Here is a 14,567-nt window from a genome sequence, read left to right as displayed (position 1 = left end):
TGTTGCTGCAAATTGCATGTGTTTATCTTTTTTGAATGCTGAGTAATATTCCATGGTATATATGTACCACATCTTCTTGATCCAGTCATCTATTTTTGGGCATTTGGGTTGTTTCCAAAGCTTAGCTATTGTAAACAGTGCTGCTATAAACATAGGGGTGCAGGTGTTCTTTGGAATTGATGTTTCTGTGTCCTTTGGGTAAATACCTAGGAGTGGAATTGCTGGATCATATGGAAGCTCTATGTTTAGTAGGTCCAGAAATCTCCACACAGCTTTCCACAGTGGTTGGACCAGTTTGCACTCCCACCAACAGTGCAGAAGAGTTCCTATTTCTCCACACCCTCGCCAACATTTGTTGTTGCTAGTTTTTTTAATATGTGCCATTCTCACTGGTGTAAGATGGTATCTCATGGTAGTTTTGATTTGCATTTCCCTGATGACAAGTGATGTTGAACATTTTTTCATATGCCTGTTGGCCATTTGCATTTCCTCTTCAGAGAAGTTTCTTTTAAGCTCTTCTGCCCATTTTTTGACTGGATTATTTTCTTTGTTGTTGTTGAGTCTCATCAGCTCTTTGCAGATTTTTGTGATCAGTCCTTTATCATTAGTGTTGGGTGCAAAAATGTTCTCCCAGTTGGTGGGGTTTCTCTTTGTTTTTGTTATTGTCTCTTTTGCTGTGCAAAAGCTCTTTAATTTGATGTAGTCCCAGCTGTTTATCTTTGCCTTCACTATCACTGCTTTGGGTGATGTGTCTGTAAAGATGTCTTTGATGTGCAAATCACGTAGTGTTTCGCCTATATTTCCTTCTATATATTTTATGGTTTCAGGTCTTATGTCTAGTTCTTTAATCCATTTTGAGTTGATTTTGGTGTATGGTGTGAGGTGGTGGTCAAGCTTCATTCTTTTGCATGTAGCGACCCAGTTTTCCCAGCACCATTTATTGAACAAACTTTCTTTGCTCCAATGCATATTCTTTGCTCCTTTGTCAAAGATTAGTTGACCATAAATCTGTGGCTTTATTTCTGGATTTTCTATTCGATTCCATTGGTCTGTATGTCTGTTTTTGTTCCAATACCATGCAGTTTTGATGATTATGGCTTTGTAGTATAGTTTGAAGTCTGGGAGTCTGATGCCTCCATTCCCTTCTTTTTTTTCAGGAGAGCTTTGGCTATTCGGGGTTTTTTGTGATTCCATATGAATTTCATCAATAATTGTTCTATTTCTTTGAAGAATGACATTGAAATTTTGATTGGAATAGCATTGAATCTGTATATTGCTTTTGGAAGGATGGCCATTTTAATAATGTTTATTCTTCCAATCCATGAGCAGGGGATGTCTCTCCATTTCTTTGTGTCTTCTTCTATTTCTTTTAACAGTGTTTTATAGTTTTCTTTGTATAGGTCCTTTACCTCTTTTGTTAGATTTATTCCCAAATATTTGATTTTTTTTGTTTCAATAACAAAAGGGATGGTCTTTTTGATTTCTTCTTCTTCAGATTTATTGTTTGTGTATAGGAAGGCTACTGACTTTTGCGTGTTGATTTTGTATCCTGCCACTTTACTGAACTGATTGATGAGTTGAATTAGCTTTTCTGTGGAGTTTTTGGGGTTCTCTATGTATAATATCATATCGTCTGCAAATAGTGATAGTTTGACTTCTTCTTTTCCTATTTGGATTCCTTGGATGTCTTTCTCTTGTCTTATTGCCCTGGCTAGGACTTCCAGTATTATATTGAAAAGCAATGGTGAGAGTGGACATCCTTGTCTTGTTCCAGATCTTAATGGAATTGCTTTCAGCTTTTCACCATTGAGAATGATACTGGCTGTTGGCTTGTCATAGATGGCCTTTATGATGTTGAGGTATGTTCCTTGTATCCCAAGAATTTCAAGGGCTTTTATCATGAATGGGTGTTGCACTTTGTCGAAAGCTTTCTCAGCATCTATTGATATTATCATATGGTTTTTATATTTCTTTTTGTTGATGTGTTGGATAACGTTGATTGATTTTCGGATGTTAAACCATCCTTGTGCCCCTGGAATGAATCCAACTTGGTCGTGGTGAATTATCTTATGGATACATTGTTGGATTCTGATAGCTAAAATTTTATTGAGGATTTTTGCATCAGTGTTCATTAGGGAGATTGGCCTGTAGTTTTCCTTTTTTGTGTTGTCCTTGTTCGGTTTTGGTATTAGTGTAATGTTGGCTTCATAAAACGTGTTTGGTATTGTCCCTTCCTTCTCAATTTTTTGGAAGAGTTTGTGAAGGATAGGCACTAATTCGTCTCTGAATGTTTGGTAGAATTCATTTGTAAATCCATCAGGTCCTGGGCTTTTGTTTTTGGGGAGGTTTTTGATTACCATTTCAATTTCGCTAATTGTAATTGGTCTGTTTAGGTGTTCTATTTCTTCTTTATCTAGCTTTGGGTGATTGTAGAGTTGTAGGAATTTGTCCATCTCCTCTAGATTGTTAAACTTGTTTCCATATAACTGTTCATAGTAGTTACTGATTATTCTTTTGATTTCTGCTGTGTCCGTTGTGATTTCTCCTCTTTCATTGATGATCCTGTTTATTTGTGCTTTCTCCCTTTTTTCCTTTGTGAGCCTGGCTAGGGGTTTGTCTATTTTATTGATTTTTTCAAAGAACCAGCTCTTGGTTTCATTGATCTTTTGGATTGTTTTTTTAGTTTCAATTTCATTTATTTCTGCTTTGGTTTTTATTATTTCTTTTCTTCTACTGGTTTTGGGGTTTTTTTGTTGTTCTTTTTCTAGATCTTTGAGCTTCGAGATTAGGTTGTTTCTTTGCGTTCTTTCTTGTTTCTTGATGTGAGCTTCTATTGCTATATATTTTCCTCTTATTACTGCTTTTGCTGCATCCCATACATTTAGGATATTGGTGTCCTCCTTGTCGTTCAATTCAAAAAATTTTTTAATTTCTTCTTTGATCTCCTCATTAGTCCAATGGTCTTCCAGTAGTGTGGTTTTTAATCTCCATGAGGTAGGAAAGTTCCTTGCCTTCTTTTTATGGTTTATTTCTAGTTTGATGCCTTCATGGTCAGAAAAGATGGTTGATATGATTTCAATCTTGGTGTATCTGTTGATGTTTGTCTTGTGCCCCAGTATGTGATCGATCCTGGAGAATGATCCGTGTGCGCTTGAGAAAAATGTGTACTCCGTTTTTTTGGGGTTTAGTGTTCTATAGATGTCTGTTAAGCCCAATTGCTCTAGGTCTTTATTTAGAGCTTTGGTTTCTTTACTTATTTTTTGTCTTGTTGATCTATCCATTGTTGATAGTGGTGTGTTGAAGTCTCCCACTACGTATGTGTTTTCTCTGATGTCTGTTTTCAGAGAGGACAACAGTTGTCTGATATATTTTGGTGCTCCTTCGTTTGGTGAGTATATGTTAATGAGTGTTATTTCTTCTTGAAGTATTGTCCCCTTGATCATAATGTAGTGACCATTGGGGTCTCTTTTTATCTTTTTGAGTTTGAAATCTGTTTTATCTGATATAAGTATAGCTGTTCCTGCTTTCTTTTTTGGTCCATTTGCTTGTAGGATTGTTTTCCATCCTTTAACTTTGAGCCTATTTTTATCTTTTGTAGCTAAATGTGTTTCCTGGAGACAGCAAAAGGTTGGGTTTTGTTTCTTAATCCAGGCTGCAACTCTGTGTCTTTTTATTGAAGAGTTTAGTCCATTTACATTTAGAGTTAATATTGATATGTTAACATCTGTATTTGCCATTGTGTTTGTCTTTCCTTTGATTTTATTTATTTATTCTTTTAATAACTTTTTTTTTTTTTTTGGCCTTCTTTCATTGTTATTCGTCGCTCTGAGGTTCTGGCTTTAGGACTCCTTGTAGTATTTTTTGGAGTGGGGGTTTAGTTGCAATGAAATTCCGGAGTTTCTGTTTGTCTGGGAAGGTCCATATTCTTTCTTCAAAGAGGAAGGAGAGCTTTGCGGGATAGAGTATTCTTGGTTGGCATCTGTTTTCTTGGAGTCTGTTGACTATGTCCCTCCACTCTCTCCTTGCCCGTAGTGTTTCTTCGGAGAAGTCTGATGTCAGCCTGATTGGCTTTCCTTTGAATGTTATCTGTTTCTTCCCTCTTGCCAGCTTCATTATTTTTTCCTTGTCCTGGATTCTTGGGAGCTTTACTATTATGTGTCTTGCTGTATTTTTCGTTTCGTCGTGGAAGTTTGGTGTTCTTCTTGCTTCTTGTATATCAATTTTCAGCTCCTTCTTCACATTTGGGAAGTTCTCTTCAATTATCTCTTTGAATATTTTCTCTGTTCCTACATCTCTCTCCTCTCCTTCTGGTATTCCTATAACTCTTATATTTCCTTTCCTCATGGAGTCAGATAGTTCCCGAAGTCTTTCTTCGTTCTTTTTCCTTCGTACTTCTCTTTCCTTTTCTGTTTTGGTTCTTTTTATTTCTGTGTCTTCAAGATTACTTATTCGTTCTTCCATTTCATCTATTCTGCTTTCATTGCTTTTCCCAGAATTCTTTAGTTCTTCCATTAATTCTTTGATCTCCTGCATTTCTTTTACTTCCCTCTTTAGGGACTCAATTTCTTTCTTCTGACCATTGTTTTCCCTCTCTAGGGACTCAATTGCATTCTTCTGATCGTTGATTATTTTTCCCTTATCATTGTTTTCCTTTATGACTTCTGTCAGTTTTTTAATCACGGCAATTTTAAATTCTCTTTCTGGAAGGCTCAGAAATTCTTCCAAGTTATTGTCGTTGCAATCTGGGGGCTGGCTTTCTTTTTGTGGTGTGCTTTTTCTCTGGAGAGTTGCTAGGTTGCGTGTGGTTCTTCTCCTCCCTACTGTCTGTTTTCTAATTTGCCGTATGCGTTGGGACACTGTGTTGTTGGGACTTGCCGGCATCTTGGGTGGGCTTCTCTGTTCCCCTCTGGTTCTTCCAGGAGTCATCTGTCAGTTTCAAGCAGCCTTTACTGGAGAAAGGTCCCTGTTCTAAAATGCCGATGTGGGGACACACTCCCCTGTGCGCCTGGTCTGCCCCGGCGGTGGGTTCCTGCTCCCCTCTGGGCTTGGACTGCAGGCCAGAGGGGGTCTGGCGTGGGCGAACTTCCCCCGCTCACCTCTGGCTCCTGAGGAAGCCTTCTGCAGGTAGTCTTTACTGAAGAAATGTCCCTGTTCTAAAATGGTGATGTGGGACACACTCCCTGCGCTTCTGGTCTCAGGCACACTCTTCTGCGCGCCTGGTCTGTCCCGGCTGTGGGTGCTCGCTCTCCCTGTGGGCTCAGACTACTTGTTCGGAAGGGGCCCGGTGTGGGCTAACTCCCCAGCTGGCCACTAGCTCCTTCAGTTGCCTGTGCTGGGGTCAAGTCGCTAGGTGGCACCAGAGATCTCTCCTAGAGCCTTTGGGGAGCTGATTTTCCACCCCGTGGGACAGGGAGCAGAGCGGGGTTGGTAGGGTACACCTCAACGGCTTTGGGGTGCTGTGTCTGCCTTGTGCCCCACCGTCGTGGGGAACCCACGCCCCTAATTTCGTGCCCCGGGTCTCAGTTCCAAAGCCCTCAGTTCCAGGACTTGGGCTGTAGCCCAGATCAGTGGCGCGGGAATGGCGCCTTTTGAATCCCGCTCCCCTGCCTGGGCGCCTGGTTCCTGCTCACTCAGGGAGGGCCTCCGCCCGGGTCTCAGTTCCAAAGCCCTCAGTTCCAGGACGCGGGCTGTATCCCAGATCAGTGGCGCGGGAATGGCGCCTTTTGAATCCCGCTCCCCTGCCTGGGCACCTTGTTCCTGCTCACTCAGGGAGGGCCTCCGCCGTCTCCCCGCAAGCCTAGGTCGCAGGCGCGGGGACCTGGGCAGCTGCAATCCGAGCGCCGCTTTCGCGCAAGCTTACGGGGCAGCCGGTGCTGTGTGCTGGTGCTGGTCTCCTCCTGGGGGGCGGGGCTCTCTTTAATGGCGCCTGGAGCTCACCTTCGCGGCGGATCCTGCAGGGTTCGCCTCAGCTCCCGTTCACGGGGTGTGGTGGCTGAAATAGTTCCTTTCCACTCACAGTCCCACTTGCTGCGTCCGTTTTTCTTGTTGGGCGTTTTGGTTTGTTGTTTCCCTCGTCTCTGCCGGTCGGAGAGTGCCGCCTCTGTGGGCGGGGGAGGGGAGCAGGGTTCTGCGCTTCCCTCCCTTCTCATCCTCTTTTATGGCAACTTTCTTCTTTGGGCAGTTTGCTGGAGTCGTCCGTTTATCTTCCGTGTCCCAGTTCTCACTGGGACCTGCCGCTTTTCCTCCCTATTAACTTTTTTTAATGGGAGATCTTACTCGCAGCGTCTTCTCACCGCCATGTTGCTCCGCCCATCTCCATCCATGGCAGTTTTATTTGTATCAGGAAAATTGGAAACAATGTGAATGTTTATTAATTTAAACATTCATTTTTTTGGGATATTTATTGGAGATTAAAATGGATTAAGTCCATCTCTTTGAAATGACATGTAAAGATTTCCAAGGTATATTGCCAAATGAAAAAGAAATTGTAGAGGAGCCTCCCTGGTGGCGCAAGGGGTTAAGCACTGCACTATGAAGCAATTCGCAGACTCTGCAGCACCAGTTCGATCCCCGGCTGGCCAGGGAGCGACCCACATGGCACAGCAGACCTCTCCTGTCTCGCCTGCTGCTCCCCTCAGCAGTGTATGTCAGTCAATCTGCCTGTTCTGTTCCCCAGTCTGTCTCTGGTGAATCCTCTCATTCTCCGTATCTCTGGCCTGTACCCCGGCTCTTGTATGCATGGATGAATGGATCTTTAAAAAAAAAAAATACTGAACACCTTTAAAAAAAAGAAAAGAAATTGTAGAATAACTCATAGTGTGATACAACTTATGTTTATAAGTAACCCTAAAACCGAGTATTGTATGTTTGCAGTTCATAAATAAGGGCCCAATATATATATCATAATATACCATAAATGTGGACAGGAATTGTTCTTGGGAGGAGAGTGAATGCTGGAATAGGAAATGAAGGAGAATCTGTAATCAGTCTATTCTATGCCCTTTTATACTGTTTGGTTGTTTTAACAAAAAGTAAAAATGTGTATCTTAAATTTGAGTTATTAAAATGTGTACATATCAATGAATTAATATTAGTGAAGCATTTAGAATATTGCTTGCTATAGAGGAAATGCTATCTGAGTGTGTGTTGGACAAAATAAATTTAATTAATATTAGGGCTTTATTCTAAAAAGAAAATATCATTTGCAAAGATTTAATTGCAAAGATGTTTAACCCCAGGATTATTAATCTAGATTAGAAAGAATTTAAATATCCAGCAGTGGATAATTAACTAAAAATAATAGTAAACCTTACCAATGGGATTTTTACATAATTTTAGCATCTTTATTGAGGTATATTTTGCATATCATAAAATATTCCCATTTTCAGTGAGCAATTCAATGATTTTAAGTAACTTTAGAGTGGAGCAGTCATCACCATAAATCAGCTTTAGAACATATGCCCATTTAACCTCATTTTACAATTATTAACCCAAGCAACTACTAATCTGCTTTCTTTCTCTATAAATTTTCCTTCTCTGGAACATACAATGAGTCATTTTTCTATTATGATCAGAGAAATTGGTCATAATATGTGATAACAAAATACTAAGTATAAATTTAGCCTATTTGGGCTTATATGAATGGAGAAAGAGAGAGGAAAACTTGAGTGACATTTTGCAAAATAATAGTAAAGTGTTGCCCTTGAATGATAGGAATACAGGTCCTTTTTTTCTTTTGAGATCTTACCATCAGAAAAAAGCAATGCAAATATCTTACAAAGAACATAGTTCTTGAAATGGTTTCTTTCAGTGTTTTTGTATCAATAGGACATCTCTGAATAAAAGGGTGGGAATTTGGAACTATCTCTGGACATGAGAGGTGGTGTTGGGGGTTGGGAATGGAGCCACATAGAAAGTTATTAGTTGATATGACTAGTACCTGCATGATCAAGCAGTTAGCAGGCGAGGACGCCTAAAAATAAGAGAGAGTACGTATGGATGCTGCAAAACAACTTGAAAGAAATTGAACTTAGTCTGTCTACCCTTGGATAAGCTGGACCTGTTGGCCAAGTATTAGCTAATACTTCAGGGGGTGGATGAGAAGAGTGGACGAACACTCCTTCTAGTTTCCTAGGGTCCCAGCTTTACTACCCAGGGCCAGAACAAAACACCTGTATCTCTTTCTGCCTAGAAGAATTTCTCCTTTATTTGCCATCTTGCTCTCCCGTATGTTTTTGAGTGAAATCTTCCATTCTCTTTTGTGTTAATTCTTAAAGGGACAATTTCAAATAATATATAATTGGATCATCTAATCCTTGTAAAATTTTTTTAACAAAGTTGATAATTTATGTCTGCGTTTTGGGAAATTATTTTCTTGGAAGAGACACAGTACTCATAGAAAAGGCATGTTTTGCCTTTGGTGTGAGCTGGGAAGATTATTTTTTTTAATTAATTTATTTCTATATATTTTACATCATTGTTCATTTTTAAACAATGTTTGCTTTTTTTCCCCCCCTTAGGTGTTCCCCATAGAATTTCCTCCACCAATTCACCCATGCACCATCACCTCACCACAGCCCCCCTCTCTCCCTCTGATCCCTCTCCCTCCTGCTCCCTTGCCAGATGTCTCTGGTTTGTCATTGTCTGTTTGTTTTTGTTTTGTTATGTTTTGTATTATTATTTTTTTATCCTGATGTCTTATTTGGTTCCCCTGTATTCTTTCTATCAGTGAAACCATCCGATATTTTTTTTTTTTTAAGATTTATTTATTTATTTATGGAAGCACTGGGTACAGTCAGAAGCGCGGGAGGGTGAGAGAATTCACCAGAGCCAGAGCGGCGAGCAGAGCACGCAGAAGGACCGAAGTACACTGCTGAGGGGAGCAGCAGGCGGCAGGAGAGGTCTGCGCACCATGTGGGACCCTCCTCCGGTGGCGGGGAGCAGCCGGGGATTGAACCGGTGCTGCAGAGGCTGTGGGCAGCTTCACAACCCAGCGCTCAACCGCAGCGCCCCCTGGGAGGCCCCGATATTTTTCTTTTTCCTTCTGATTCATTTCACTGAGCATGATTCCTTCTAGCTCCATCCATGTTGCTGTGAATGGCATGAGTTTATCTTTTTTGATTGCTGAATAGATTAATTTATGATTCAGATTCTTGAACTTAAAACCTCACCTATTATCTCTTCCATATTGCGATACCTTATTTTCCAAATTACTTGAAGAGTTTATTTTGCATTTGAATTATAACTGTCTCGAAACACTCCCAGCCTCACATCATTGGGGCCCAAATCAGTGAAACTTTGCCATATAGTTAAATGCTTGAGAGCAGAAGGGACTTCAGAATATAAGGGTAGGAAAGTGCTCTCTCACCCATTAATTTGGCTGACAGTGATGTGGCTCTTCAAGCTGTTATGCCTTCAGGAGTGAGGTCCATAAAGGAGATGGCCCTAGGCCCCTCGCCGGGATTCTCCAGTATGGATATCCAGATTCTTTAATGATTTATAATTGGACCAGAGCAGACCATGGGGCTTTAATAGCTTTTCTCTGTGGTTATAAGTTTGAAAAGACTTAGTACTTACTGTCTTTCTTTAGGACATTGATGGAAGGTCCCAATGCTCAAATTTTATGCTTATTAGTGATACTTTTCATGAGTTTCTAGGGCTAAAGTGACTTTTTCACACTGCTTAATGATTTTCAGTTTAACTCCCTTTCTGAGTGGGATGTTGTAAAGATTAATTAGCCAGTGTTCACAAAGTGCTCTCAAGCTGAAAAGTGTTGCACAAGGGTGTACAGACTCATTAGCTTCTTAGTCATTAAGCTTTTTAGACCTTTTGGCATTCAGAAACTAGCTGGCCAGATTAATATGCTATCTTAGAGGAAGGGGACCTTCAGAAAGAGAAGATCTTTTTTCTCTTTTTGTAGGACATCTGTTGCACTGGGACTAAAAAAGGATATAAGAATGTTTTGTTTCTCCTTATCTAATACTTCCATAGTACAATTTCTTACTCCCCACCTCTAAAATATATTCATCTGTTTTTCCTGCACATTTATTTGAAAACTGTGTGGATCATGTTGTAATATAAGTAGCAATAGGGGAATTAAGTCTGACACCCAGTGTTGAATCATGAGAACAAAAGATACAGGTCAACGGGTCAATCCTTCCCTTTGTAAATAACATCCTCTCTCAGTATGCAACATATCTTAAAGGTAAAATATTGTCTCTTTTCACAGATGTGGTCAATATATGTTAGAGTTCTATATGACTCAATTTTAAGTCTTTGATTGAGGCTGGAAAATTACAAATTGGCCACCAAAAGCATAAAGAGGTTCTGAAAGAAACCAGAAACAAACCTGCAGCTAGCTAGCTAACTAGCTAGCTAACTTTTTAGGAGCATTAACTACAAATGATAGGGGACCAGTACCTTCTAATTATTAAGGGAAAATAGCTGTCAACCTGGAATTGTATATCCAACTAAATTATTTTTTAAGAGTCATGAAATAAAGACATTTTGTACAGAACAAAGGCAAAGCATTTAGCACCAATGCTAAAGGAATTCTAAGGGATTGTCTTCCGAAAGAAAAAAAAAATTATCCCAGAAGGAAGGCAGGAAGGAGATGCAGGAAAGAATGAAGAGGATAACATTGATAAACATGTGGTTAAATCTAAATAAATCATTAGCTAATCAGAATAAAATGTCAAATTTTCAGTAACAAGATAGAAGTAGGAAAAAAACACATATATACCAGGAAAGTAGTGTTGAGAGATGTGTATTCCAAGTATCTTGTCATATTTGGAAGGAGGCTAGAAATGTTAAATTCAGGTTTAATTAAGCATGCACATAAATTTTCTACATTTATCACAAAAATAAAGGAAATGTGTTGTAGTATTGGGGGAGAATCAATGGAATGAGAAAAAGTCAATAGCAATTGACTTTTAAAAAAGCAAGTAAAGAAACTTAACACAGATTTTAGTAATTGTTGCTGGGTCTCTTACCTTACAGTTACAAATAGGTAACTATTTTGTGGATTTCATATACACAGAATATGTGACTATGTGTGTGTATGTGTATGTATGTGTGTATATATACACACACCCACACACCCCTAAGGACAAATGGAAAAAACAACAATCCTAATGATATGTGAATGGGTACTTTTGACTTGTGCTAACAATGTTGAGTACTAGCATCATACACCGAGTGCACAGGGCATCATGTTACAGGAGCAGAGCCCCAAATGTTACACACCCAAATCTTTTATAATGTGCAAGAAACTTGCCTCACCTATATCCCAGAGGGAGATATTTTAATTGTACTGCACAGCAAATAATTCTGTTCTTTGCTCCAGAAGAAGACACTGTCTTCCAAGGCTATTCATTAGACAAACATCCTTGAAAGATAGAAGTGGTGGCTTTTATTGCCATATGTGCAGAAATGTGAGAGACCCATGAAGAATTATTTCCTAACAACTTTGGATAAATTCATAAAACCTCAGTCTTTTTCATCTGAAAGATGGAAAGATTGGTATAACCATGGAGTTGTGAGGATCAAATGATGAGAGAATGTATAAGACACATCATAGCCAAGGACTTTGTCAATATCAGCTGCTATCATGAACAAAATAGTTCACAAAGAGAATGTAAATATGGTTATTGAGTTCTTTGTTTTCTCTAGAAAGTAAAATATTTCTATCACCAAATATTAGGGCATAAAAGGACCAGAAAGACTTAAGGAACTAGGTTCAGAGATTTTAAGTGATGTGGTGGCTTTTATACATAGCAGTCATATAAGGGACATTAGTAATCTGATTTAAAATTCAGATTCTTTTAAATTAGACACATTGCTTGGAGCTCAATAAATATTGGTTTTCCAAATAAATTGAAGGAAATCTATGATGTATTTGGAAACATTTTGCATGGTAATTTGGTCACTCTCTTCTTCCTACTTGCTTGACTTATAAATCATCTTCAACTTGACCTGTAAAGGTGAAAGGAGGGAGGGACGAAGGGAGGCAGGGAGGAAGGGGTGATGAGTTAAATTAAGTAACCAGGATCTTCTCCTGCCCTCCACCACCATCATAATCATTATCTCTGGGCAGAGAAGAACTGAAAACTGCAAGGAAAGTGCTTTCCATCCTTGTAGGTGAAATTGAAAGTGGTTCCGTTCTGGCTCATGGCAGAAATTTCCGGCAGAATATCGGGAAGGTTTTTGTCAACAGCATCGTGCTGACTTATCAGCCAGTCTCCTAAGGCATGAGGGGAAATACTAAGGAAGGGGACAGAAAGGGTGACAGAAACAACATCTAGTTCTTGAAAAAGTGTTGTAAGGAATGAATATCTTTTGTAGAATTAGATGAACTGAGTTCCTGTATGAGTTTGAGCTACCTGCTACTGAGTTTCCTGATCTCTAAAATGAACAAATTTCCTCCATGAGGAGTTGATGTGCAACTAAAATGAAGAACTGACCTGACAGTATCTGACACATAGCGGACCTTCATTAAATACTAGTTTACTTTGAATAAAATTCAGTGAAGGAATTTATGCTGGAAAGATCTGTAAAAAATCAACTCACTGATTTTGAACCTCTACTTAATACCAACCCCACTGTTTTTCTCTGTCCTTTAAGAATGGGGTAACAGCATTCACTTTTACAGTGTTCTGAAAAACTTTTTGGGAGCCAAGGCCAGAGTTGAGCATATCCAGGAAACCAAAGTAAGATTTTTTAATAGGAAAGAAATTGCAGTGAATGTGAATTATTCTTCATTGTTTGTGGATCTCAAGTCCTGGGCAAAATCATGTCCCACTTGAATAATTGTGTTCTGGGTGCCCCAGGGATGTCTCACCCACTCTCCTGAGCAGGTCTGCTCCTGCTTCTGCTCTTGCCCTTCTGTTTGCAATTATTCTGTACCTCCTCATAGGACATGTATGTGTGTGTGCGTGTGTGTGTGCGCGCGCGTGTGTGTGTGTGTGTGTGTGTGTGAGAGAGAGAGAGAGAGAGAGAGACAGACAGACAGACAGACAGAGACAGAGAGACTGATATAAAACATGCCCTTTTGTCCCTTTAGGGATTGTACTAAGAGAAATAAATCAGAATAAAGACAACTACCAATGATTTCATTCATATATGGACAATAAAGAAACAAACAAACAAAACAACAGACAAAACTGAACCAAAACAAAGTGTAAAAGTCTGACTGCAAAATTGAGGTCACCAGAAGGTCAGGTGGGGGAGCAGGAGTAGAAAGCAAAGGGGAGAAGGGCTCAATGGACTGTGGTGGATTATATGGGTGCTTTGGTGAGGGGTGTGATGTGGTAAAGAACATCTGGGGAGGCATGAAACTATACCCCTAAATCATACGCAGTGTTGTAAACCAACATTATCTCAACTAAAAATGATATATTTTTTAAAATGTTCTTATTTTTTGGTTTAGAGAAGTACAAAGAAATGTCACTTGTCACAGTGTCCTTTGTTATGAAGAGTTTAGGGAATCATTCTTTAAATTTTCACTTTGGGAATTCTGTTGTCCTGGGGTAGAGATTCTGGAGATAAATATGAGTAAGGATACAATGAAAATTTAGACTGAGACCGCCTGTCATGGGATGACTTTGTTGACTTCAGACCCATCATCCCTGGCTGTTTCTTCCCATAGGTGGAGTGTTTGCTCAAAGGCTCCCAGGTTTTGCTCAGACAGGCTCTGGGAGAATCATCCCACCAACGGGCATTCCTGACCAGTCAGGTCAATAGAGCACTGGACACAATTTCAACTCTTAGATAAACTGCAAGGCCTATCTCAACAGACATACTTTAATCTGAGAGCTGGCCAGTTCTAGGGCAAGCCAAAATCTTTGCTACAGATACATATCTACAAATAAATGGACATATCCTGCCTACCTCAACATGTGAGTGTGGACACTTGCCTAAATTTTACATATATCATAGCTCATTCATTTTTCAGTGATCAAAGGAGAAATACAAGGGTGATTCAGACACAATTCCAGTATCAGCCCTCATAGTTTGTTGCTTTGTGTCTCCATACATGTGATTTTTTTCTAGCTACAGCTTGATTAGATTCTCTTAGAGTTAACCCTGAAAAATATCCCTTTTGAAATTAAGACATTCAGATAAACAACTGCATATTTAATCTCTATGATTGAAAAGGAAACATTACATTCAGGCATATGCAGGAAATGTGTAATGTGTTTAGTTCAGTGATGTTTTAATATTCTTAATGTTTTGTTGCCCTCCAGGTTATGCAGATGTATCTTCCATTCTGTGGAATCGCCATATCTAATGCTCAGCTATTTGCTGCCTCGAGGAAGGAATATGAAAGAAGCAGGGTGAGTAGAAAGAAATATGCTGACCCCCCTCCACACTGTCTTTCTCGTATCTGTGAGTCGTTATGTCTTTTAAAAACAGCAGATGATCTTTGACTAGTCCAGGAATAATTTTTGTGTAGCCTTCAAGGCTATGGTTGAAGATCATCTTAAGCATTAAACATAGGGAAAGTGGATACAAATTCTCTGCTGTTGTTTGGGGAAAATAGTATCAGCTCCTTTTAGAAAGGAAATAAC

At 39.6% G+C, this 14,567-nt stretch overlaps 1 protein-coding gene across 1 annotated transcript in view; it reads left to right on the top strand.

Annotated features, from left to right (window-relative positions):
- PDE11A (phosphodiesterase 11A) overlaps positions 1-14,567 on the top strand; it is a gene marked incomplete at its 3' end in the record, with an annotated part of 328,181 nt that overhangs the window by 89,864 nt on the left and 223,750 nt on the right. Inside the window, exon 3 of the mRNA XM_084238078.1 lies at positions 14,244-14,333. Within this exon, the coding sequence (XP_084094204.1) occupies positions 14,244-14,333 (90 nt within the window). The remainder of the gene's footprint in view (positions 1-14,243; positions 14,334-14,567) is intronic.

The sequence above is a fragment of the Talpa europaea genome (assembly GCF_964194135.1).
Source record: "Talpa europaea genome assembly, chromosome: 1".
Lineage (NCBI taxonomy): Eukaryota > Metazoa > Chordata > Mammalia > Eulipotyphla > Talpidae > Talpa > Talpa europaea.
Note: the sequence above shows the minus strand (reverse complement) of the source record. Positions and strands in the feature narration are given on the sequence as shown.